Below are 23,235 nucleotides of genomic sequence, written 5' to 3'. Positions count from 1 at the left end.
CATATTTCTGGGACCATTGGGTTCTCCATTGTGTATACATACCTACCACTTTTTTACCACGAGAATCTCCTTTTGAATTAAGAAGAAGAAAAAAAATGTATCCCTGGATGCTGGTGGCTGTCGCGCCTTTGGCGTAATAACCCTCGGATGTGTCTGAACTTTGAGGTATTTGGAAATCTCGGTGAGGCATCTCCCAAATCGAATTTCGTGGTACGAGGCGAGAGACAGAGGTTGATGGAGAAAAAAAAACGAAGATAATCCGATTATGGCAATAAAAAAACCTGTTGGGTCAGGTGAAGTCGTCATCCGCGGAGTCTTTCGGTGCTGAAGAAGAGTCCCAAAGAGACAGTCGATTAATTCTCTAAAGTTGGATGAGGTGGTGGAAAAGAGACGCATCTCTTGTAGGGCTTCATCGTTGTGAGGAAGCAACACACACACCTTTTTTCTCGCGCGACTCTTTTAGGGGACAAGATAGCCCCAGAGGTTAAGAATGAAGGAAAGGAAAAAAAAAAACTGTCACTGAGACTCAAATTTATATTTATTTGCTTTTTTGCCTTTCTTAATACATTAATATATGAGATAAGTAATCACATAATAACCTTAATGATCTTATAGCGTTACACTTGGGATAAAAACAAATTGTACATTCTTTTTGAGAATTTTTTTTCTTCTAAATTTATTTTAATCTAAAATAGAAATTCTTCCATGACATGGAAGACGAAGTACAAAGACATTCTCAGAATCTTACATTCCTAACATCATCTCTTATACGCGAAAATGGAAACAGAATAATAAAATTAAGAAAAAAAACTCATGGAGATTTAAATTAGATTGCTTCGTAGCATGTATGCCTTATATACAACACCATATACTATCTTAAACTCATTTGCCTTATCTTAAATATTCAGCTGCAGGTGATGGGAGAAAAAAAGTAATACATTAAAATCTTATCGACTTTTGCAATTAAAATAAATGTTCTCTTAACAAAATCTAAGTACATAACAATACTCATTAATTTTCCACTTAAATGGTGAAAAAAATTGAACATTAATTATACAAATATCTTAATGTGTCTCCTATCGACATTTAAAGACATCGCAAAATTCTTCATTTCTTTCTTACGCTCCACTCGTGGAAAAGAGGTGACACGGAGAGGAAGTTGCGAGGTGGAAAAAATGCCATTTGCTGTTAAATTCTTTTTATATGGCATGTTGCCACTTAATGGCTTTTCGATGCCATTCCCCATCCCCTGCCCTCCCCCGGGCGGAACATTGAAAACAAGTAGCCAATAAATAATGGTTAATGGCATCAGTACGCGAAATTTCCATCTCCGCTGAAAACTCTATCATATCACGTTTGTCAATACCGGATTGCAAGAGGTCTTCAAGAAACCATGACCGATGTGATGTTCTGAAAGTTCTAAGTCAAGGATTGACCTTCAAGTGCATCACAGAAACTCACAGAGATTACGAAAAAAAATTGCAGAGCATCAACAAAGTATTAATTTTAATAATTTGTAAAAAGATCAAAATTAATAATCGCCGAAGGAATTTGCTTAACTTGATTTTCAAGGATTTCTTTAAAAGAACTAAAAAAAATATCTTTCAATTGCTTAACTTGCTTTTCAGAGGCCTCTTGCAATGCCTTCATCGTTCATCTTATTAATCCTATCCTGTCAGAACTATTTATAATGCATCTTCTTTCATATTAAAATTAATTAAAGAAAAATACCTGCTGGAGCTTAGAGAGATATTCTTGGAGCGTGTAGGAGCTTTAACCCGCTTGGTGGGTTCGTCGCTTTGCGCAAGTCTTTCGTTAGCGCCTCATGATGTCCTCTATGCTGAAGCCAGTCTTGCGTGGTGCTGGAGCTTGGGGTGGTGGTGGGGCTGCTGGTGGTGGAGCTGGAGGATCTGGAGCCACCACAGGTGGCGGTAGAATCATTTCCTCGGGGGGTTTCATGAGCGGCGGATGCCGCGCCATTGACAGGGGATGTCCAAGGTGGTGTGGATTTAGGATATGTCTTGGCGGGAGGAGTGGAATGGGTTCTCCATCCGGGCCTAGGGGTCTCTTCCGCAGAGGGATATGCCCAAGGAATGCAGCCGTTGGATCAAGGAGACCACTAGTTACGGTGGCCGTTGGAGGGATACTTGGAGCTTTGTGATGGAGATCTCGGCGAACATGCAGCATGGGTACGTAAGGTTCAGGTTTGGGTTGCTGACGCGGAATGTTGGTACGATGGGTGAGCGGGAGGGTATCAATAGGGGGCCGAGGAGGCAGTGACATGTCCGTAATTGATGGCCTCATTGTATACTCATTGGAGCCTTCATGGTGACAATGGGTCACTTCTGCGTGCTCCCCTTCGGAGATCGTGGATTGCGATTGACGATCAGGAGTCCTTTTGTCGTGATCCACCTCAGGATCTTCATCTTCTTCCTCCTCCTCATGCTCATCCCCCCGTTCTGGAACTTCGTGTTCTTCTTCCCTCGCGGGACCCTTTGAAGGGGATCTGGGACGTGATGTTGATGAATCCCTCAGACGAACTGGAGAGTGATCCGGAGAATCCACCTCAAGTACCGTGTCATCTTCATCTCCGGACAAATGACGCTCCTCTTCACCAACATCCAACACCTCTCCGGGAACATCCCCCACAGCATGAGTGAGGGCATGTCGACGCAAGTCGCAATTTCGCCGGAAAACCTTTCCGCATGAGGAGCATTCGTACGGCTTGTGGTCCGTGTGTGTGAGGAGATGTGTCTTGAGATTTGATCTCTGGTTGAAGCTCCTGCTGCAAACGGGGCATTTGTGGGGGGACTCCTCCATATGGAGTATCTTGTGGACGGCCAGCGTGCGTGATTGGCAGAACCCTTTGCCGCATTCCATGCATTTGAAGGGCTTCTCCTTGGAATGTATGTACCTACAGAGAGAAAAAGGAGATTAACATTCCTCCTTTAATTAGATCTCCATCGTCTGGGGCGCGCAACACCCATTCGCACCAGCACTATTCTTCCATCCAATTTCATTGCCATCGCGGCAAAGAATGTGAAATAATTGACTTGAACCAGTGCAATGCACTTGCACGGTGAAGACTTCTTGCGGTCTGGGACAGCGTGCCCGGGTAAGAAAAAAAACGAAGCAAAAAGACTCGGAGGGAGCAAAATTGTGGCTGTACGATCATGATCGAGAAGAAGATGAGGAAAACGGCAAGATGAGGTGAGCGTGTTTTTTTTTTCTTGCTCTACCTCGGATCTTCTTTGGATCCCGAAGAAAAAAACAACGCAAAGCGACTCTACCAAGCACGAGTGAAAGAGCAAAAGGAAAAAAAAAACCATCAAGAGATTCCATAAAAGATTCTAATCTCTTGTGCCTCTGTGAAGTATAAAAGTGGCTTGAGTGAAATGGATTCTATTCCCCTCACTTGGGCATACTCTTTCACTTAGAGTCTTCTTTTTTTTTCTTATTTTACAAAACTTTAATGTACGAGAACTCAAAGAGATCCAAGGTGGTTAGGCCGTACATTGTATGGTGTTTTTTATACAGGTAGGTAAGAAGTATTTAGCGTTAAAAGCTCATAATATTGTATAGATTTGATTAGATATTTTATATAGCGTGATAATAAAAAAATCTTAAAAATGATTTTAAGACTCGATTTTTATCTATATTCTTAAAACATTAGAAGTGTTTTCTTAATAGTTTTTTTTAGCCCAAAAAAGTTCTTATATCAAGGATTGTTTTCAATTTTTTTCTCATATTTTAAAACCATATTAAAAATTGTTTAATCAAAACTAAGCTCTTTCTCTTCTAAGAATCATTATTTTCTTCAATTTCATTTTTTAATAACATTTTAAACCTTTTCAAAATGCAATTGTGCTCATTGTTAATGATAATAAAAATCAATAAAGAAATTGATGTATAACGTCAATGCGCCTTGACCACACAAAATCTTTTTTTTTCCATTCAAGATCGACTCTGTGAGTCAAATGAAATATTTTAATTACACCTGGATCTGATCAAATTTCAATAAAACTCCTTACATTTATCGCCTCAATCGCCAACAATAAAATTATATATCGAAAAATATCATCGAGGTGGGTTTAACACTCACTTGGTATTTTAAGCGAGAAAGAAAATGTGCTCAATAACAATAAAATGTACTAAAAGACACTTTCAATATCACATCTTTTTGGACGCAGTGTGGCTTGTTTCTCACTCCATCGTGTTTGGGATTTTCTGCTCCTTTCATATTTTTCTGACTCGCTGTGTACAACACGCTTTAATTAATAACCTTTTGCGTATAGAGACTTTCTGCACTGGGGGATTTATTTCGCATGCAAAACGAAATCGATTTTTACCATCGCGCAAACTTCTTTTTTGAGGAGGATGATTCCGTTTTTGTGCCGTCGTCTTCTTAACAATCCAATTAACGAGGATTGTGGAGATTCATCTTTGAGCATTATATTCTTCTGCTGGTGGAACCCCAACCATCGATGCTGTGTGCCAGATAAGACACAGAAGATTTGCGTGACAATGTTCCACCGCGCGGGTAGAAACTCTCGCATGGGCTTAATGATGAAAAATCTCCTTTTTCTTGCCATGTCGTTAATGTTAATTAATTTAATTGTCCAAGTGGTTCGCGACCAATCGATTTTGGTACAATACTGAAAATTCCACATTGAAATACCTTCAAAAAAGCGCGTGTGTGAGAATAACGCGTCGCTATGGTGGGATTCCTGTGTAACCTCAGCAATATCAGAATGTTAATCAAAATTTGAGCTGAAAGCTGCGGAATTTACTGCCTCAACAGATGGACTTTGCGGTACAATCACGATTTTAAACCACACATACGATGGTTCATTGAATTCTTCTTCAAGTTTAATCCACCGCACGTATACTCAATTACCCATTAAAGTCTTACTAGAAAGAATTCCCCAAAAGAATTCGTATTGAAAACAATCCAAGTTTCATAGAAGGGTGTATGACTCATAAGAATTGGATCATGGGTAATTGAGCTCAAGCAATTAACTTTTCTTTTATTTTTCGGAGAACATTCTCTGATGTGCAAAAAGAATGTTATAGAGGCAATTAAGGGGTTGCCTAGTGAAATTAAGGGGCTATATAAGTACAGAAATTCAGGGGCAATGGGGGCAATATAATTAGAATTTCAAATTTTCTGTTGTTTACTTCATTCTTTCTAGAGGTAGGACCTAATTAATTATATTAATTTGTTTTTTATTGTAAGACTACCTACATAATACCTACATAATTTTAAAAACATTTTTGAAGAAATTTTTTTAAAGAATAATCCATTTTTTATTCAAGATTGCAGTAATTTGTAGAGTTTATTGTTGAATTTTCTAGAAAATATTGTACACAATTCATTAATAAAAAAACATAGCTTCAGAAATTAAAAAGATTTTTTTCTTTGAATAAGAATTATCTAAATCGGATTTTTTTTTTCAAAATTATGACTATTTTGCAGAACTTTATTATAAATTTTCTATAGAATAAAGTAAAGAATAAAATAGTTAAATCTCCATTTAAAAAGTATTTGTCCACTCCTTAATCCAACTCTTTCTGCAAAATGTTAAATCAACGGGCAAATTGAAATTTTCTGAGAGAGCCAACAATGGCGAATTGTGAAAGTACTTCGACCCAATTTCTTGTCGATCGAAATGAAAATATTTGGCACCTCATTGAAAGGTGTTTAATGGCTTCATGCAATTCTGTACACCGAATTAATTTGCAATTAAGCCAAAGCGAAATGATTAACCGTGCAAAATTTCTTATCTCCCACCAATCTTGCATTGCCCTTTTGGTGAATTTATTTAAATGTTTAAAATTTTTTAATTTTCTCACAATTCGACATGGTCACCTCTTTTCTTTGCACCCAGTAAGCTGCCACGACGAAGGAACAATTAAAGGTAAATTTGGGGCTCATATACACAATGATTGACATCCTCGTGAGTTGAGTGGGTATTTTTTTTGTCTCGAAAGCACCATGAAAGATGAGAAAATTATTTAAATATGACGAAATCACGAATGTGAAAAAAAAACTCTTCATAGTGGAAAGCCTTAATATCACTTTGATTGTAGATTTTCGTGACTGAGTGTTTGTGAGTGGTTGAACCACAATTTAGAGGCGCCTCTGGGCTATGCGACGCAGCTCCGGAGGAAAGATTAAAATCTTTTGAGCATTTCTAACCATTTTGGAGGCTGTGCGTCTTTTTATTCTTTTTAATTTGTCAAAAAACCTCTCCTCTATATATCCCTCCCATATAATATTGTGAGATTCTCCACTGTCGACCTGTGAGATTTATGCACCTGAGAATGTGACGATGTTCACTTCAAGAAAGTCACCGTGTGTGATGAAAAAGCCCAATGGAGATTTGGATTAGGGAATGCAATCAAAAGCAAATTACTCTGTTAGCATTAAAAGTCATTAGAGCTCTTCCACGAGTAAAAATCATAAATGCGCCCATTAAATTGGGCAGAGCTGGTAGAGGTAAAGAAAAAAGGAAACTTTGCCATAAATAAATACCACATAATAGCAAAAGAGGCAATATTAATAAAAATAGAGGTGAAAAAAGTGGACACCAATCACTCTTGTTTCACTCGTGGAGCTTTTTTTTTTAACTTCTCTTCCTTAAGCAGTGAGCCGAAAAATATTTGAAGGATGATGTGAAACTTTCATTTGTCAGGATATTTGGTTTTTTTAAATAAAAATATTTAGAAGATTGTGAATATTAGACTTAGAGATGTATTATTTTGTATTCTCACCAGAGGAACAAGTTGTGCAGTGGTGACATCTTTTGTCAATTTTAAATTGTGACAGGATTTAAATCCATTTATGCTTAGCTTATATTCGTCTTATAGCTTTAAGAAAAAAAAATAGTTGCTGATCTTAATTTAACATCTACCGTAGACTTTTCCTCTCTTTGCTCATGAATAAATTTACTCTTCTTTGTCTTTGCGTCTTTAGCATTTTCTTATGGTTTCTTAATGCAATTACGCCAATTATGTCATTTTTTATCAGTGACGGCTCATTAAACTAATAGTCTCGCATCCGCCGCCTAATCATTGGTTGGCTCACTGCATTTTTCCTCACCGTCTATGGAGGCTTTTGAATGGAAACTGGAGCCAAAGCTTGGTTGGAATTGGCCCTTGAGGCAATTTCTTGTCATACACACATCTATCGTGCTTCAACTCTTTTTCTTGTCCATCGACGATGTCGTGTTCCAAAGCCATTACATTAAATTAAACATTCCGGACTCCGGGAGTTAATCGAATGGTGTTTGAAAAGAAGAAATTTATATTGATTTTTCTCTATGCCCCAACTATAGTGCGAGAGCTTTTTTTTGTCTTCTTTCAGCATCGTCTCGTCCATACCCATTATGAGAAGATTTCTTTGAGACAACATTAATTAGAGTGTTCCCGTCAGATTCAACACTTTTCCTCTAATGAATGCTGTAAATATGCGCCGTTGTGGTCATTTTTTTGTCTTCTTCTCCACAGCCACATCTTCTTAATGCTAATTATAATTTTGTTAAGGTGAAAAAAAGTGCTGCTCTTCCATCTAAATTCTTATTCTTTGCACAAAGTTTTTTCTTCTCTTCTCTGCTCAGGCATCTCTATCTTCATCATGTCGCTTAAATCTTCCTTTTAACTGATGTGCGCGATCCAAAAGGTGGGATCTCTTCATGTTTCGCATTCGGATATAAGATGTTGGAGAGCAACATATAATGAAGGTGGGGTCGTATCTCTCATGAGTGCTGTGAGGAGACTGATCAATGAGATTCTAGGGAAGTTTCCACACGTGAAATCTTATAAGCAATTCCAATGAAATTTGCATAATGTCCAAGAGAGAAAAAAAATGTTTCTCACATTAATGTCTTTGGGTGTACGTGAAAGAATTTTTGAGTGCTCCACCGTTGTGGTTTAAATTGAAGAAGTTGTCATGCTCTCATTCCTCTCTTTTGCCACTCGCTGTCCCCTCACCTTCATTAGCAATCTGATTATTTTCTTCGATAAAGTGCACCACATACAGAAAAAAATCACGAAAGAACCAGCTCGGATGTTCCCGGAGGGGGAATGACAGTAAGAACATAATCGCTGATATAATTTTCTTCATACAGAGAATTTATGCCTTTTAATAACAATCCCCGCTTCTTGCACAGGCTCCAGAAATGCTCTTATAAGATTTTTCATCATTTTCGCTTCCACCTCTCCCGTGTTTATAAGCACTCAAGGGCCCAACCATTTTGCATCCTTTCATACTACCATTCGCAAACCTATAAAGTCTGCTGAAACACTGGGTTTTTGCAACAAAAAGCTACGCGAGATGTTTTCTCAATCTCAATGCAAGAGTTCCTTCCCTGCCATACCCATTCCTGACCCGCCATACCCTCAGCCCAAGGTTGAAATCTTCTTGTATATAGTAAAGATAGAAGAAGACGAAGAGCAAAAAAGAATGGACAACAACGAAGAAACGTCGACTGCATCCGCGTGTAGAATAATTTTCTGCATCACCTGCATTTTTGATTTATGGAGAATCACTCGGGGCTAGTCGGTAATTAGAGATTCATTGTGGCAATCGCCGCTAGCATGGAGAGTTTTGTCCTCTTGCCATCTTTTGCAAGGTCCACCGAGACATTCCCTCCAAAAGGTGCTACGCGCGCATCAGTCTCTGTGAGGCTCCGCATGCAAACGGCCTGAGAATATTTTGCATGATGCGCAAAAAGCATCTTTGCCCATCTCGAAAAATCTCCCAGCAAATACCAAACTGCTCATTTCGAGGTGTCACACTGGGTTTATGGGCACTGCTGCATGAGAAACTTTATAGTTTTGCTTAATTAAAAGTGAAGTCGAGCGACAGACTGCGATGCTTAAAGTCGGTTTTTGCGTCCCGGTAGTCAAAAGCCATTAAATGCAACATTAAATTTTTCATATTTATATTTTACACACACTGCTGAATTCACAAAGAATCTTCATTATAATGCACAAGAACTCCGCGCAAGATTTCATCGACAAGATGCATAGACTTGATGGAGAAAAAAAAACCTACATCACTCGCGCGTTTTTTCCCTCCTCACGTTAAAGCGCAAAATTGAATTTTCTTCCTAGAATTTCTATATAAGTGTTTGATGTGAGAAATCTCGAACGTTAGTCGAATGTCTTATTTGCCTTTTGATCAAGTTCTAGGTAAGAAAATCATTTTGGCTAATATTAGGAAATGTTTTCTCGGTATTATTAGCGCTTTTTTCGGATATTCACTTTGTTGTTGTAAGCTGTGTAACCAGTATCAAAATCATGGTAACTTTGAACGATTACATATAAGCATTTTCCGTATTTGCTTTAAAATATTAATAAAAATAAACGTTAAACGTTAAAAATCCTAAGAGTTCAGAAAGAAACATTAATCTTAAAAAATCACTGTTAAACTATAGAATAAATAACAAACGTAAAAAAAATACCGATTAAACATTTAAATAAATGCCAAACTTAGAAGAGAAACGACAAACATCAATCGTTAGAACAGAAATGTAAATCGTTGGAATACAAGTTTAGAATTTCATAAATTGTTATGAATTAAAGCACTTCTGAATTACATATACATATATCTTGGTTCATGAACTCTTTCTTTATGGTTTACGCTTTATAAGTGAATGTCCTTGTAATTTATTACTTTTTAATGAAAAACTCTAATTCCTTGTAAATTCTTTTCAACACTTAAAATCATGACTCATCCGATGAATTTATTATTTAAATTCCAATATGGATAATAAGCTAATAAATTCCTCAAAATACAGTAGAATATTTTATTGCCACAATCTTCCCCTCTGGGTAAGTTTGGCCAATTGTGTAAAACAAATTTCCAGGAGATTATTTTAATCAGTTGAAATCTGACAGGTGAGAGATATACGATGCTAATCTCCGAGGCACTTTTCCCCATGAATTCTCCGAAGTGCTGCACAAAGGTACACCATTTATTAGCTAATATCTCCCCCTTGACGTACAAAAGGAACCGACAGCTACGTGACGTAACGTCCATCATAATTTTTATACCTATGTGTGAGGGAATTTATCTGATTTTTATTTTCACCAAAGAATTAGCTGAAGAATGCCAAAAGATCTTTTTCTCTCGCTAAGATTTTTTGCATTCTTCTTTCGCTGAGAGAATATTTTCTTAGACGCTCAAATAGTTGAATAGTGTGTGTGTATCTTTTGTTGATCTTTTGGTGAATCTCAAAATGTGATCCACGGAGGTTCTCTTTTTTTTGGCGGGGCTTATATATCATTTCAGTTCCTCAAGCGGTTGGCGCAATAAATTAAATTCAGCTTGCAATTAAAGTGAAATTATCCACAATTATGGAGTCGCTTGGACGATTCTCGCGGGAAATAAGCGAGTGTTTTAGGCATTCAGAAAATTACCTTTATGTTGCAATTTAATTGAAATTTATTCAAATTCCAACGATAGCTGACCAATTCTTGCGTGTGTGTTCTTTTTTTCGCGCCATAACCCCATGGGCTGGGTATCTTCCATCGTGGCTAAGAGGAGTTTCAAGAACCGGTCTACAAGAAACCACGAGCACCATTCTTATGCCGATTTAGCGTTCGCAGTGGACTTTTCTATCGATTTTATGGATACTTTTATTGTTAGTTCTAATGGTTCTAATACATTTTATTTACATTTCTCAAATGGCTTTCTGTCGAGAATGAAAATTTTCCCAATAACTTTTCACGCAGAGTCAGAAAGAAATGTTGCTTCTTAAATGTATGTCCCAATCAAAACTGTTGTCATTCTGAATTATATTTAGAGAAAAAAAAACGAACGAACGTGTGTCAATTAAGATACAACGTCCGGTAATTTATTGTATTTCTCTCTCTTCCAATTTTTCCTGAACAATTTATACGGCAGGAGCCGGAAATGGTACTGGCCGAATAAGATTGAGAACGTCTTAAGCAATTTTCGAAAAGAGAGCTTTCAGTGAGATCAGTTAAGGTGATAATGCAGTCAATGGGTGCAAGATGTAAGTGAAATCCTGTTCTGTGGTGTGGCCCGTGTTGATCTTCTATTTGTACTCGGTATATCGATTGATTTTTATTTTATACCTCGCGGTCGTCGTGCAAAGAAAGGCAAAATAAGCCATTGTGGAGCGACCCAAGCGCGAAACTCTCCAAGAAAAAAAAATAAGCCTCAAAACATACACAGAGGAGAATACATCGTAAAACCCGCTGAGCACAAAATACACGCCGTGGTGTGTTTCACCAATAAAACTGTTGCGACTGCAACTTATTTTGCATTTTCAATGGACTTTGGGGCACTTTTCGTTCCATGTACCTTCTCGGGCGATCTCGCTGTTTCCAATGTTTACAGCTTGTTGAATGAAATTCAACAGTCCCCATGCGCCCAGACACCGCTGCACGATTTTATTGCATTATGCAAAATACCAAAATGATACCCCCCCACACCCTGCTTGAAAATGTATGGAGAGCAACCACCATAATGGGTCCATTGGGTATAAGAATGAAAAAGAGAGTGATCTTTGAGTCCATTTGTGGTTTGGGAGGGGAAAAAACATAATTCCCCGTGCCTTTTGTGTTCTTGTTCTGTAGTATATAAATTATTAAAAAAAAAAATTGTTCCTACACCCAGAAGAACGGAAATTATATACCTACGTCGATATTTATGTAGCTCTTTTTTTGGGAAAATTAATATCGGTATGAAAATCTTAACATAGAGTTAAAATATTGTAGAAAATGCATGGAAAACTTTATACCTTGTTTTCGATGTTTAATTTTTTTTAAATATAAAAGTAATTAATAGGTATATAAGAGAGAAACATACGAATCATAAAATAATAACTCAAGAAAAACAAAAAAAATTATCATAAAATAAATTATTAGATTCTTATTAGAGGCTTCTTATGAAAACTCCAAAAAAATTAAGAGTTTTTAATTTAATATTTTGGTATTATTTTATTTCTTTAAGTTTTTATGAAAATTTTTTATGATTAAGCATTATCTTCCTTTGGACAATTTTGCAAGAAACTAATCGTAAACCAGAACATAACTACAAAACTTAAAATAAAAAAGTTAAAAAAAAATATTAAAAATACAGTTCCTCGACAGAAATAATGCAAAGGTCTTTAGTAAAAATATTTTGTCCAAGAAAATAAGAAAATATTTTTGTTCCTGAAAAATTTTTCCTATCAAAATTAAGGCAGAAAATGCCACTTTCTCTTCAATCGGCTGTTAAAACTTAATCACTCATCCGATTTTGGTCATTCTGGCAGATTTGAAAAAGGGGATGAATGTAGCTTTCAAACAAATAAAATTTGACAAGAAAAATAATTTCACAAAAAATTTTTTTCTCAGATTTTCCCAAGCAAAAGTCAATCATAACGCGTCCAGTTATAAGAGTTGGTGTCCCACAACGTGGAAAAGTTTATTTATGCGTTAAAATTGATTTTTGAGCAGTAACTATTAGGCAAAGTTGAATTTTTTTGTGAAATTCAGCAATTTGATGCATAAAAATAGACATATCTCTAGTTCTATAAAACCTACAGAAATTTCGTGACTAGTTTTGGAAAGGTCTTGAAATAAGCTATAATTTGACATATATCTAAATGATTTTCAAGGTCACCTCTAGAACACAAAATGGCGGATTTTTGTTTCATAAAAAGAGTTTTTCGCATTTTTCGTCCTCAAGGAATGGCTTTAGATGTTTATGATGTTCTAGAAAGTTGTAGATAATTGCAAAACCTTTAATTTGATACCAAATTGAGCAAAATCGGACAAGCGGTTCAAGAGATATGGCTCTTAGAACTTTTCAAATTCAAGAATTTTTCAAATGGCTATATCTTCTAAACGGCGACATAGAATTTCTTCATTTTCGGACTGATGAAAGATATTGAGTCAGGCTACAACATATCAAAATTTAAAGGAAATCGATGATGGCGATTCGGAGATATAGCCCCTTAAAGTTATGCAATTTTTGTTTTTGATTTTAGCGCCTCTTGCGGATGTTTTTGAAACTTGGAATGTTCTAGACAGTTGTAGGGCTTCTCAATACCTTTCATTTGATACCAAGATGGTCAAAATCGGTCAAGCCGTTCTCGAGTTATATCGAAAAAACACTTTTTGCTTTGAGCCGCCATATTTGCTAAACGGCTTGACCGATTTTCAAGTATGAATTATTGATGAAAACGTCTCACTGAGCTCTACAACATACTAAAATTTCAGACCTCTAGCTATAAGGGAACTGGTTGACGGTGTTTCAAAATGGCGGACGGCGGCCATCTTGGATTTTAAAAATGTAAAAAAATGAAATTTTACACCCACATTTCTATAGAAAACTTCAAACCTGAAGTCTCTATCTGTTACCATTCTCGAGATATAAGGCAAAATGTGGAGTCCGGGCCGGCAGGCCGGCCGGCAGGCCGGCCGGATCAAAAATTTTCCACCACCATTTTCGTAATGTGGGATGTCTAAAACGTGCTCATACCAAGTTTGAGCCCGATCTGAGGTGGTCGGTTTTTCCGACGATTACAATACTTGGTGTTGGCCACGAAGTGGAACACCAACTAATATTTTATTTGAGAACCTTTGCATTATTTCTTTCGAGGGACTGTAATATTAAAAAAAAAACTTGAATGCTGTTTCCCAAAAGCACAGATTTCTCCGAGTGTACGTGAACCCGATAGGTTATTAAGCCAAATGGCGGTGGAATAATGTTAAGTAATGGTCATCGATTGAGAGAGAGAATACCTCGTCTAATCTATCTGGGAGATCTATATAATATTTCTTTTCTTCCAAATGAGATTGGAGGAGTTTGAGGGAAAAAAAATAAGTGGGAGATTACGAGGGAGAAAAAGTCTTCCTACATATCACAAGATTGATCGACAATCGGGGAGCTCAGGTAATGATGTACCAGTTGTAGAGCCTCAATAGATTTCTCTCGTCAGGGTATTAAAATAGGTACAAAAATTTCTCATGTCGTCTGATATAAAAGCACACTCACACGAAAAAAAGCTCAAAAGTGTGAGTGTGTGTTGGAGGCTGAGAGATGGAAAAATTGTAATTATTTTAGCCTTGTCCATTCGTAAGCTCTATAATTTATGTTGGAAATTATATAGAGATCGACACACCTTCCAACAGCTTCGCATTGCACACAGTCGCCCAAGACAAGAATATCAAATCAAATGGAATACATAGTCATGGAGATGTAAAAAGCTCATTAATCACATGGAATATTCTAACTGAATCATTTAATTGTGCCTAAAACGTTCTCTCCTGGCTTACAATCCAATCATTTGAGCACATTATATATTTCTTTTCTCGCACAAGAACCAATATGAGAGTGGCAGTTCAATCAACTCTCATACGCGGGGAATCTTTCTCGGCAGAAACTTACAATATGTACCTATATACCTTCCCTGATCAAACAGAACATGCGCCAGGTGCAAACTTCATTCTTTTATCATGAAAGCAAAAGACGAGAGGGCGGCTCTTGAAAGCGCACTGATTCTCTGTGATCTTGACTGTGGCACCGCAGCTCCCCTTTGAATGTTTGCACGCGGGGATTTTTTGCCCCAATGCGTTGTTCAATAGCGCAAAATTCGCGAAAAAATGCATAAAATATTTCTTTTTTTGGCGTACATTTCCCATGTAAAGTTTGCATGCTGGAGGTAAAATGCCGCCCGTTGAGTGTCTGTTAATTAAAAAGTCTTTATTTTGACACCAAAACAACTCTCTGATTGTCGCTGTTGCCTTCACACGTATCTTCTCTCCTCCCTTTTGGGTACCACAGCGCGAGCACTCCTTTTTGACTTCAAACCCATTTACAAAAATGAAACAGCATTTCTTTCAATGAGACGCAGCGAATGTTGAAGATCACAACGACCCGGATTGAGGCCTCACGATGGAGATTCCACCGAGTCTACGCGGAGCAAAATTGACTATATGGGCACCTCTGTTCAAGAATAAACTACTCATACAATGCTCACAGCTCAGTGTGAGAGCATAGAGGCAAAATAAAAAAAAAACTAAACACAATCTCCGTGAGTTTTAAAATGATGGGGACTTATGCTGTAGTGCTGGCGATAAGTAATATTATTTGCGCCGCAAGAACAGACTCCACGTACCCAAATGAGCCCGCGAGTCTTAATAGATTTATGGAAATTTGTGAGCTTACCTGTGATCTCTCAGATGATCCTGTCTCCTGAATGCCTTGCCGCAGATGTCGCACGAATACGGTCGCTCATCCGTGTGCGTGCGTTCGTGAATGAGAAGATTGTATGATTTTGTGAATTGTCGATTGCAGAATTTACAGATGAACTGTTTCTTGGGCCTAGATGCCCTTCCGGGTGCTCTGAGTAATCTCCTATCGAGCCCAGAGTGCAATCCTGGTGGTACACCTGGTGGAAATAGTCCCGTAGCGGTGGGTGGGAATGTGAATGTATTTGCAGCCGTGGGAGATGGACTAGGTCCAGCCAGAAATGCTGCAGCCGGCGGGTAGAGTCCTGGTGGAGGAGCCGGCCCCTGTCCTGGATTTCCCCGTGGCATTAGCATAGCCGCAGCTGCCTCACGTAGGGCTAATTCTTTTCTTTTATCCGCCATCATGGCAATCAATTCATACCCCGAACCCCGTTTCCCAGATGCATCCTTGGGCAACTGGTCGGGTCCATCGAGAAGTCCCGGGTACATGGAAGCTCTGAGTGATCGTGACGGTAGGACGGGTACGAAAGCCGAAGATTCTCGATGGTGATGATGCTGTGCAGCTGGACTCAGCATACCTGTTGCCAGGTGATGCTGATAGGCTAGCTGAGCTTCGTAGTTTGATGATCCAGGAGCAGGGGGTGCATTCCTCCCACCAGATGAACTTCTAATGAGTGCGGATGTACCACCACTTCCACCTGGAGACGACTGGAGGAACTGATCGACGCGAGAGGACCGCACAGAGCGATCCTCGACGGCTTCAGCGCCTCCCGTTGGCATGGCTTAGCCACTGAAAAAGAAATTTAACATGAAATTTACATTTTTTTGTGTTTTTTAAGAATGTTAAAAAAATATATAAAAGAAACTGATGAAATGCCTTCTTATAGGGGAAGATCGCTTGATAAGTTGTTTAGTTTTGAAATTAATTAAAATAAATATTTTAAGAAAATTTGAAATCCTTAAGTTGATTGAGAAATCGAGATTTTGAAATTTTGACTCACGAACACGGGCGAATATTAAAAAAAAATTGTCATGTAATACCAGGCGTCTCCATCGAAAGCTTTCCTTTTTTCCAACTGATCTTTATATTACCCGCTGCTTCTACATTTTTCTTCACATTTTTCCGGAAAATGTCTACTTTGTCTGTATTTTAAAATATCCTCAATAATTTGATACATGTTTTAATTATAAAGATTTCCTCTGAGACCTAAAATTATTAATTTCAACATCCACTCTTCCTTTCACTCTAATTTTCCTTATTAATTACGTACATAATGTATAAAGCATTTTACCATAAAACCAATCTCTGTGCGGATTTAATAAATATTGTTAAACAAATAGGATTCATTTGGCTTTTAGCCCGGCATATCTGATACATGGTTAATTGAATTCAATTTGTATATCGTGCGCCACGTGATAATCATCTTATTTACTGCACCAACATTACCCTCCTTATCCAATAAATTAGCTTCTTGTGTTGCAATTACTGTGTGAGCTTTAAATTTTCAATAAACATATCTCAAATCACAAATATTTGCTCCTTTTTGCGTGAGACGAATCTCTATGATTAAGTACCTAACTTGTTGTTTAATAAAAGAGATTTCTTTATGAAAGTGATTGTGAATCTCTGAAAGAAACAAAATGGAACCTTTTACAGTGAGAGTTCACCGGCACGAAATGTAACATATTGAATGGGCCAAGTCATATTTTCTGGATATATGGCGGTACAGTGACAATTGGGGAGATAAAGACACACCGAATTTCTCTTTGAATGTACGTTTTCCAGTTAAAAAGTTGCGCGTCTCTTCTACTGAAATACGAGTACATTCTTTTGGGTTTCTTTCCCCCATTTATCATACTTTGTTTGTGAGTTATATGGGAAATGTATGTGGTGTGCGTATTCCAGAAGTATTTGAAGAAGATAAGAGAGAAGTATCTATTTTTCCACGGGGTCCCACATGCATAAGCAATGAGTCTGTCATCATAAAAATGTGCTTCTCTTGGTGGTTTTTTTTAGTTTGGGTTGATTTCAACATTTGCATCTAACCTCGGGGATTTTTCCTCCGCCCTAAACCTCCACAAAAGGGGTTAGAATGAGAACAGTAAAATAACATTTAAAAATAAAAGAAAAAAAGCGAAGAACAAGCAAAGTCAGCACGGAAGAATGATAGAAACCAATAAAACATGGTCAAGTATCTAGGAAGAAAAGCATTATTGGTCGTTCACCAAAGTGGATTCTTTCGCTCTATGCGATCTCATGGAGATAAATTGCCACTTGGGATGCAATAAATGCAAACGGGGGCCACTAGTGATTTGCGGTGCTGCATCCCGAGAGCGAACAAAGAGACAATGGGTAGATATTAAACAGTCGCGAAATAGCTCTTTTACATGTTACTTTTATTAACTCCCCACAGCTGCTTCATCTTCCACTTTACTCCTCTTTTCCTCTTGTGCGCGAATCGTTAATGCACAAAATGTTCCTTCTTCATTGTTTGACTCTCTTTAGAAATTCTTTAGGATGCTGTTTTTTTCTCCTCCTTTCGAAGCACTCTTTTTTTCTGCACAGCATTCTGTCGCTTTGGTCACAATACCATACATACATATAACTCCTTTTTGCATTGAATAGCATTTGCTACGGGGAGAGAGACATAAATATTCCGAGACTCAGTCCCATTGTAATGGGAATTCACGGGGGAGCGGGAGTGCGGCTTAGGAGACATGATTTCGTGGTTTTCAACATGGGTTTTCCATGGAAGACCAAACTTCCTCTATGCTGGAGAATTTGCCCCCAACAACGGGGGAACAATGCAAATTCGCTCAGGAGACGACAAAATGAAACTTTGCGCAAAGATTCAGCGTCTGTGGTACAACGTAGCTCTAAGTCTTGCTTTCAAAAGGAACAGCTAATGTTATCCAAATGAAATTTTAATTTAGTTAAAAAAAAGGTTTAGAGCACTTTCAAGCGACTTATTGGAAAGGCTTGTTAACCCTTTAAGGTCCTCAATCAATCTAGCGAGGTGATTGAACTAAAAATAATTTTTATGGGTTCCTTTGAGGTCAAATAAGACATTTTTAGCAAAAAATCTCAACTCTAAAATTTTCAGTTATTCATCCCTCCTGATCCTGTGAGTCCTTGGGGATGTCCTTTTGTGGTCATAAAATGATCAGGGATTGTAAAGCCATAGTCTTGTACTAAATTGGACTTAATATTCATAAAATAACTATACAAAATGACACATTTTCAAAATCTAGCCTTTGGGTCAGCGTATGACCCAATGGACCTTAAAGGGTATAATGCTATTTTCAAATCATTAATATGGGCTTGAAAAATAAAAAATATATATATTAAATGTTCATAACATTAACATAAGAATTTAAAAAAATGAATTTATTTTCAAAATATTTTATGCATAGAGAGAAATATTCCATATTTATTTTTTCAATTAGCAAGATAATCCAATAATTGGGTTCAAATAAGAATCCCTTTCAATATAAACATCGCAAAGCTTATCAGTGTTACTTCTCCTCACTGTACGCGATCTTTTGCTCATGTTTTGTTGACTTATCGTCCACATCGAGTAGGGGGATGAGGAAAGTATTCTCTTGAATATGGTGATGGGATTGTGTACTCGCGGTAAATATTTAATTTACGTATAACCGAGAGTAAAATACACTGAGAATCACTCACACAACCCAATGCCCAAATGAGGCAACAACATGGAGATTTGCCAGCGTATGGTCCTCTTGAGATTACATTTTGAGATGGAACGACAGCCAAGATGGTGGAAAAAAGAGGAAAAGATTGGGATATAATTTGCCTTATTTGTTTTCTTTCTACGTCTCTCTTTTTTTCATCTACTTATATCTTCATATTCTGGGGTCCAAAGCACATCTCCTCTGTGTGCATATGGAACTAAACAAATAGTGACGGTAGACAAAAAGAGACGGGCCCCAAAAAAAAAGTGAATTGATTTCTGCTGAGTCTTTTTGGGATTTTTCCTCAAATGGGCACTTGAAAGAAAAATAATCTCTGAGTGGCCATTTGAAAAACTGGAGTTTGCCGTATGGGTTGTCTTTGGAGGTGACCATCGTCAGACATTGCGGCATCTTTGTTTGAAATTGATTTTATAAATCATAAAAGTTTGTAAATATTAACCAGCAATCAATGGTTTTAGCGCACTGTGTATCTCTCACTTGAGATCGCCGCTAGGAAAAATCTGCTGAGAATAGAAGAAGAAGAAAAAAAGATCCCCAGCAGCATTAGAGACGCAGAAGATGATGAGGAAAGTATATGGGGGAAAAAAAAAACCTCTTACGATCGTAATTTTAATTGAATTATTGCGCACAGTGAAGCTACACAGATATGACGAAGAAGCGAATACCATGCGAAGCACTTTGTGAGCGTTTTGTGGAACAAACTTGGCGGGATCAAGCATGGAGATTCTTCTTCGTTGCCTTTTGGTACATAAAAACATTCGCCATCCCTGAAGAGAGAGAGATTGAGCGGAAAGGTGATGAAGCGGCCAAGATGGCCGACGATGAACTGTTAAGTACAAATCTTTACCATCATCTTCGGGGAGATTTAAAAGTCCCAAGAAGGAGTTGGAGTAGCAACAGGCATGTGGAGAAAATGTTATCGCAATCTATTGCGTTTCTAGAAGATAAGATGAATCTTTTTACGCATTTAATCCACCTAATAATTTGATTATTATGCATGACCACGTGAATATTTTTGATATGCAACGCCATCTTTATCGATAATTTTAAGCATCAAAGTTCTAACAAAAAATACTATTACATAACGATATGAATCTATCGTAACATGTCTTGTTGTGTGAGTTAAGCTAAGATGAGCTTTTCAAACTACATAGCTGCCTATCAGTCCCTAATTACTGTATTTCATACAGCCCTATCCAAATTCGCCGAAACACCCTAATTTTCTAAATCGGTTAAGCAGTTTTTAGTTAATATGGTTCATAAAAAATATAAAAACCTTTATTTTTGAATTATTTTTAAATTATTTAATCATATGGAATAAAAATTTTCAAAAATATATGGGATGGTAATTTTGTTTGAAAATAATTTCAAGTCAGAAATATTATTTTTCGTGGGCATCTGTGCGAGAGAACAAGAGGAGGTACAGGTAAAAACTCGAGAGACACAGTGGAGGTGTACACCATGTGGATTAGCATCTTCCATGGAAATCACCCACCATGGTTTTCAAAGAGTTGGAGGAGCTCTAAAACAGCCAAGTCAAACTGTTTAATTATTCATTAAAAGCAGAGCGAGAGAGTGCGACTAAGAAAAAAAGTTAGTAGCACCGCTTTTTTTTATACCACTTCTCCGTCTCTTTGCCACCATTTAATTAATTATGAAAATTCACAGCTCCACAGAAGCCCACCAGAAGCGACTCAACAGTGGCGGCTACAGTCATGGTTAGCTGAATCGCGCGCGCGAAAGGAAATGCTTCGGTGATGTTTTCTGCACAGTCCACAGCACTCAGAAGACAGTGCAGTGGAGTGTGGGTGTCAGTCGGTCCGTGAGCCGCATTCGATCACGGTACGGTCACACAGGTAGGTGCCGGAGCGACAGATAAGCAAGTGAGATTCTGCTGAGGTAGCTGAGAAGACAGTGAGTGAATTCATTATCAATAAATTTCAATTCTGACACACTGCTGTCGCACACTGAGCCACCCATTTGTCGCCCCCGCATTCCAACCGAATTCATAAATGGCTTTTTAATGCGATCTTTTGGCATTCATCTCGATACGATCGCTCCTTTTCATGATTAATGACGCCTTACCTGTCTTGGATGGCTCGTACGGCAAAATTCACGTCCACTTGTAATCCAAAAATAATCCACGAATAAATCCACCGCTAATACGTTGAAATGGTCTCAAAAAACACTCTGATCTCTCATTCCTCTAATGATCACTTTTGGCTGATTTAAGTTTCACTCACAAACCAAACATGTATTTTAGAGAGTAAAACGAACAAAAAGAACAATGATCCATTAAATTGGTTTTGGTCACTTTTTAGCACTCTCTCGATCACTTGCGATCATTTGCAATCCGCGTGCGATCACTTGCGATCACTCATAGCATTTAACGAAAATTCCCACCTTTTCTTGTGAAAATGATCGCACAATCACTCCCAAATGCTAATCCATTAGCACGATCACCCAGTAGCTGGTGTACTGCACTTGAGGATCAGTTCAGAAGTCAGGGATTTTGTATTAAAAACAACAGGGGTGATCCATTGTGGCTACCGAAGCGCAACCGAACTGCTACAGGTGCTTCTTATTCGGTATTCTCACTGAAACTGAAGATCGATCGCGGCATGAAATCCGACTTGACTCTACGAATGGAGGTGGAAGTGAGACAAAGTCACTAAAGCACAGAAGATTGAGTGAGATGCAAAGAAGCCAGTTCTCTGGTGTGGTTTCTTCGGGAGATTGTCACTCCCCAGGGCCAAATTGTCTCAAGAAAATTTCTCAAAATTTTATTTCTTCACATAAGATCATACAAAGATCACTAGAAGATCTCAAAGAATAAAATGCATTTATTTTTTTTTTCATGTCCAAAACTTGATGGAAGATCATTTAATCCATCAATTGAAGACATTGAATGCAGCCCTGTGATTCAACCTACGCGGCATGATGGTTGATCGGTTGGTAGTAGAAAGAAAGAGAGACTCGGTGCTACCTCAGGAAGTCATGACGCTTGTGGTAAACAGTGGAATAAGAGTTCTTCGGCACACCAATTGTTCCACTACGAAGAGATGAAGGTATATAGTATGAGATTTTATGGATGCCTGAGTGTGTGTCGAATTGCTACAGTTTACTTTTGAGACTCCCTACAAAAGTATTCAGCTAAAACCACTTGTGGTTTCAAAGATTTCTATGTTGGGGGTTTCTTTACTTCAACAATTTGAAATTAGAATGAACTTATAGGGCGAAATGCATCTGATATAAGGCTGATTTCGACATACGATCAATTAAATCACATATTTCAAACTTTGAAAAATTGTCTAAGCCAAAATAAGTCTGATGTTATACTGATTTCGACGCAATAAATTAGTAAAGTGATTAGTTAGTTTGAACGATTTTTTGTGCATAAATAATGTCTGATATTACACTGATTTCGACGAGTAAAATTATTCAAATAATGACTTTATGAATTTCTGACGGGCTTCTTAATCGAATAATGATTTAAGACGAATATAAGCAAATCAACATCAATATCTGTGATTCAAGAGCTTGGAAGAAGATTTTAATTCTACAGCCTCAATCTCTCAAACAATCACGACATACAAGAGTACTATACACACACATCAAATTGGAGACTTATATCTCGTATCTCCGGAGCTGCCCTGCGACAGGCACTAATAAATTTAAATTTTATTTAAATGCTAAACGCTTTTACCTGTTGAATCTACTGACTGACACGCTCTCGAAATTGTGGGTGATTTACACACAAGAGACTTACCTCGCGTTTGTGTAGCTTTTCCACTGAATGGATCTAAATTTTCATTGCATTCCCAACCTCGGAGGTCACATTTTTTCCCTCATTTCTCTCTCTTTCTCCATCAGCTTGTCGTCGTCCAATTGGAAAAGAATTCCTCTCTATCTTATCTACCACGCATTTTTTTTTATTTAAGAGCCTCTTGGGTGCTAAATCCTTTTCGAGACAGAGTGAGGGGAAAAAATACGCTGACCCCAGGCATGTCACAACGCGTCAACAGATTTTATTGTGAAGGAAACAATAAATAAATAGGCAGATGAATTTTTGGGGGGAAATAAATATTCATGAGGGAAATTAGATGTGATCGTCGTTCGTGTTTATTTGACTTAGAGGCAAATTTTGTGACCATCACACATTTTTTTTTTCATAGCTTCTCCCAAAAAATACCAGAGAGGTCCACCAGTCAGGAAAAAACATCTTGAGAACAACACAAACCATTTAGTGATGTGACCTCCAAGGTATTGTTGAGCAGGCAAAATGCATTAGATGGATGAGTTGTG

At 37.7% G+C, this 23,235-nt stretch overlaps 1 protein-coding gene across 3 annotated transcripts; it reads right to left on the bottom strand.

Annotated features, from left to right (window-relative positions):
• Positions 1–520: 520 nt before the first annotated feature.
• Positions 521–21,548, bottom strand: LOC129791044 (protein bowel). Of its 3 annotated transcripts, none has more exons than XR_008750658.1 (4): positions 21,016–21,548; positions 15,191–16,003; positions 1,732–2,914; positions 521–1,342 (listed from the first exon to the last, which is right to left on the bottom strand). XR_008750658.1 is itself a non-coding variant. In XM_055828951.1 (3 exons), exons 2-3 carry the CDS (start codon positions 15,991–15,993, stop codon positions 1,816–1,818), a joined length of 1,902 nt encoding a protein of 633 aa, XP_055684926.1. In that variant the 5' UTR covers positions 15,994–16,003; positions 21,016–21,548; the 3' UTR covers positions 521–1,815. The 3 variants fall into 3 exon arrangements, 1 of the variants encoding a protein (XP_055684926.1); XR_008750657.1 differs by having other exon boundaries at positions 521–908; XM_055828951.1 differs by having other exon boundaries at positions 521–2,914.
• Positions 21,549–23,235: the final 1,687 nt, after the last annotated feature.

This window comes from Lutzomyia longipalpis, chromosome 2 (assembly GCF_024334085.1).
Source record: "Lutzomyia longipalpis isolate SR_M1_2022 chromosome 2, ASM2433408v1".
Taxonomy (NCBI): domain Eukaryota; kingdom Metazoa; phylum Arthropoda; class Insecta; order Diptera; family Psychodidae; genus Lutzomyia; species Lutzomyia longipalpis.
The sequence above is the reverse complement of the archived record's forward strand: the minus strand, read 5'-3'. Positions and strand labels throughout refer to the sequence as shown.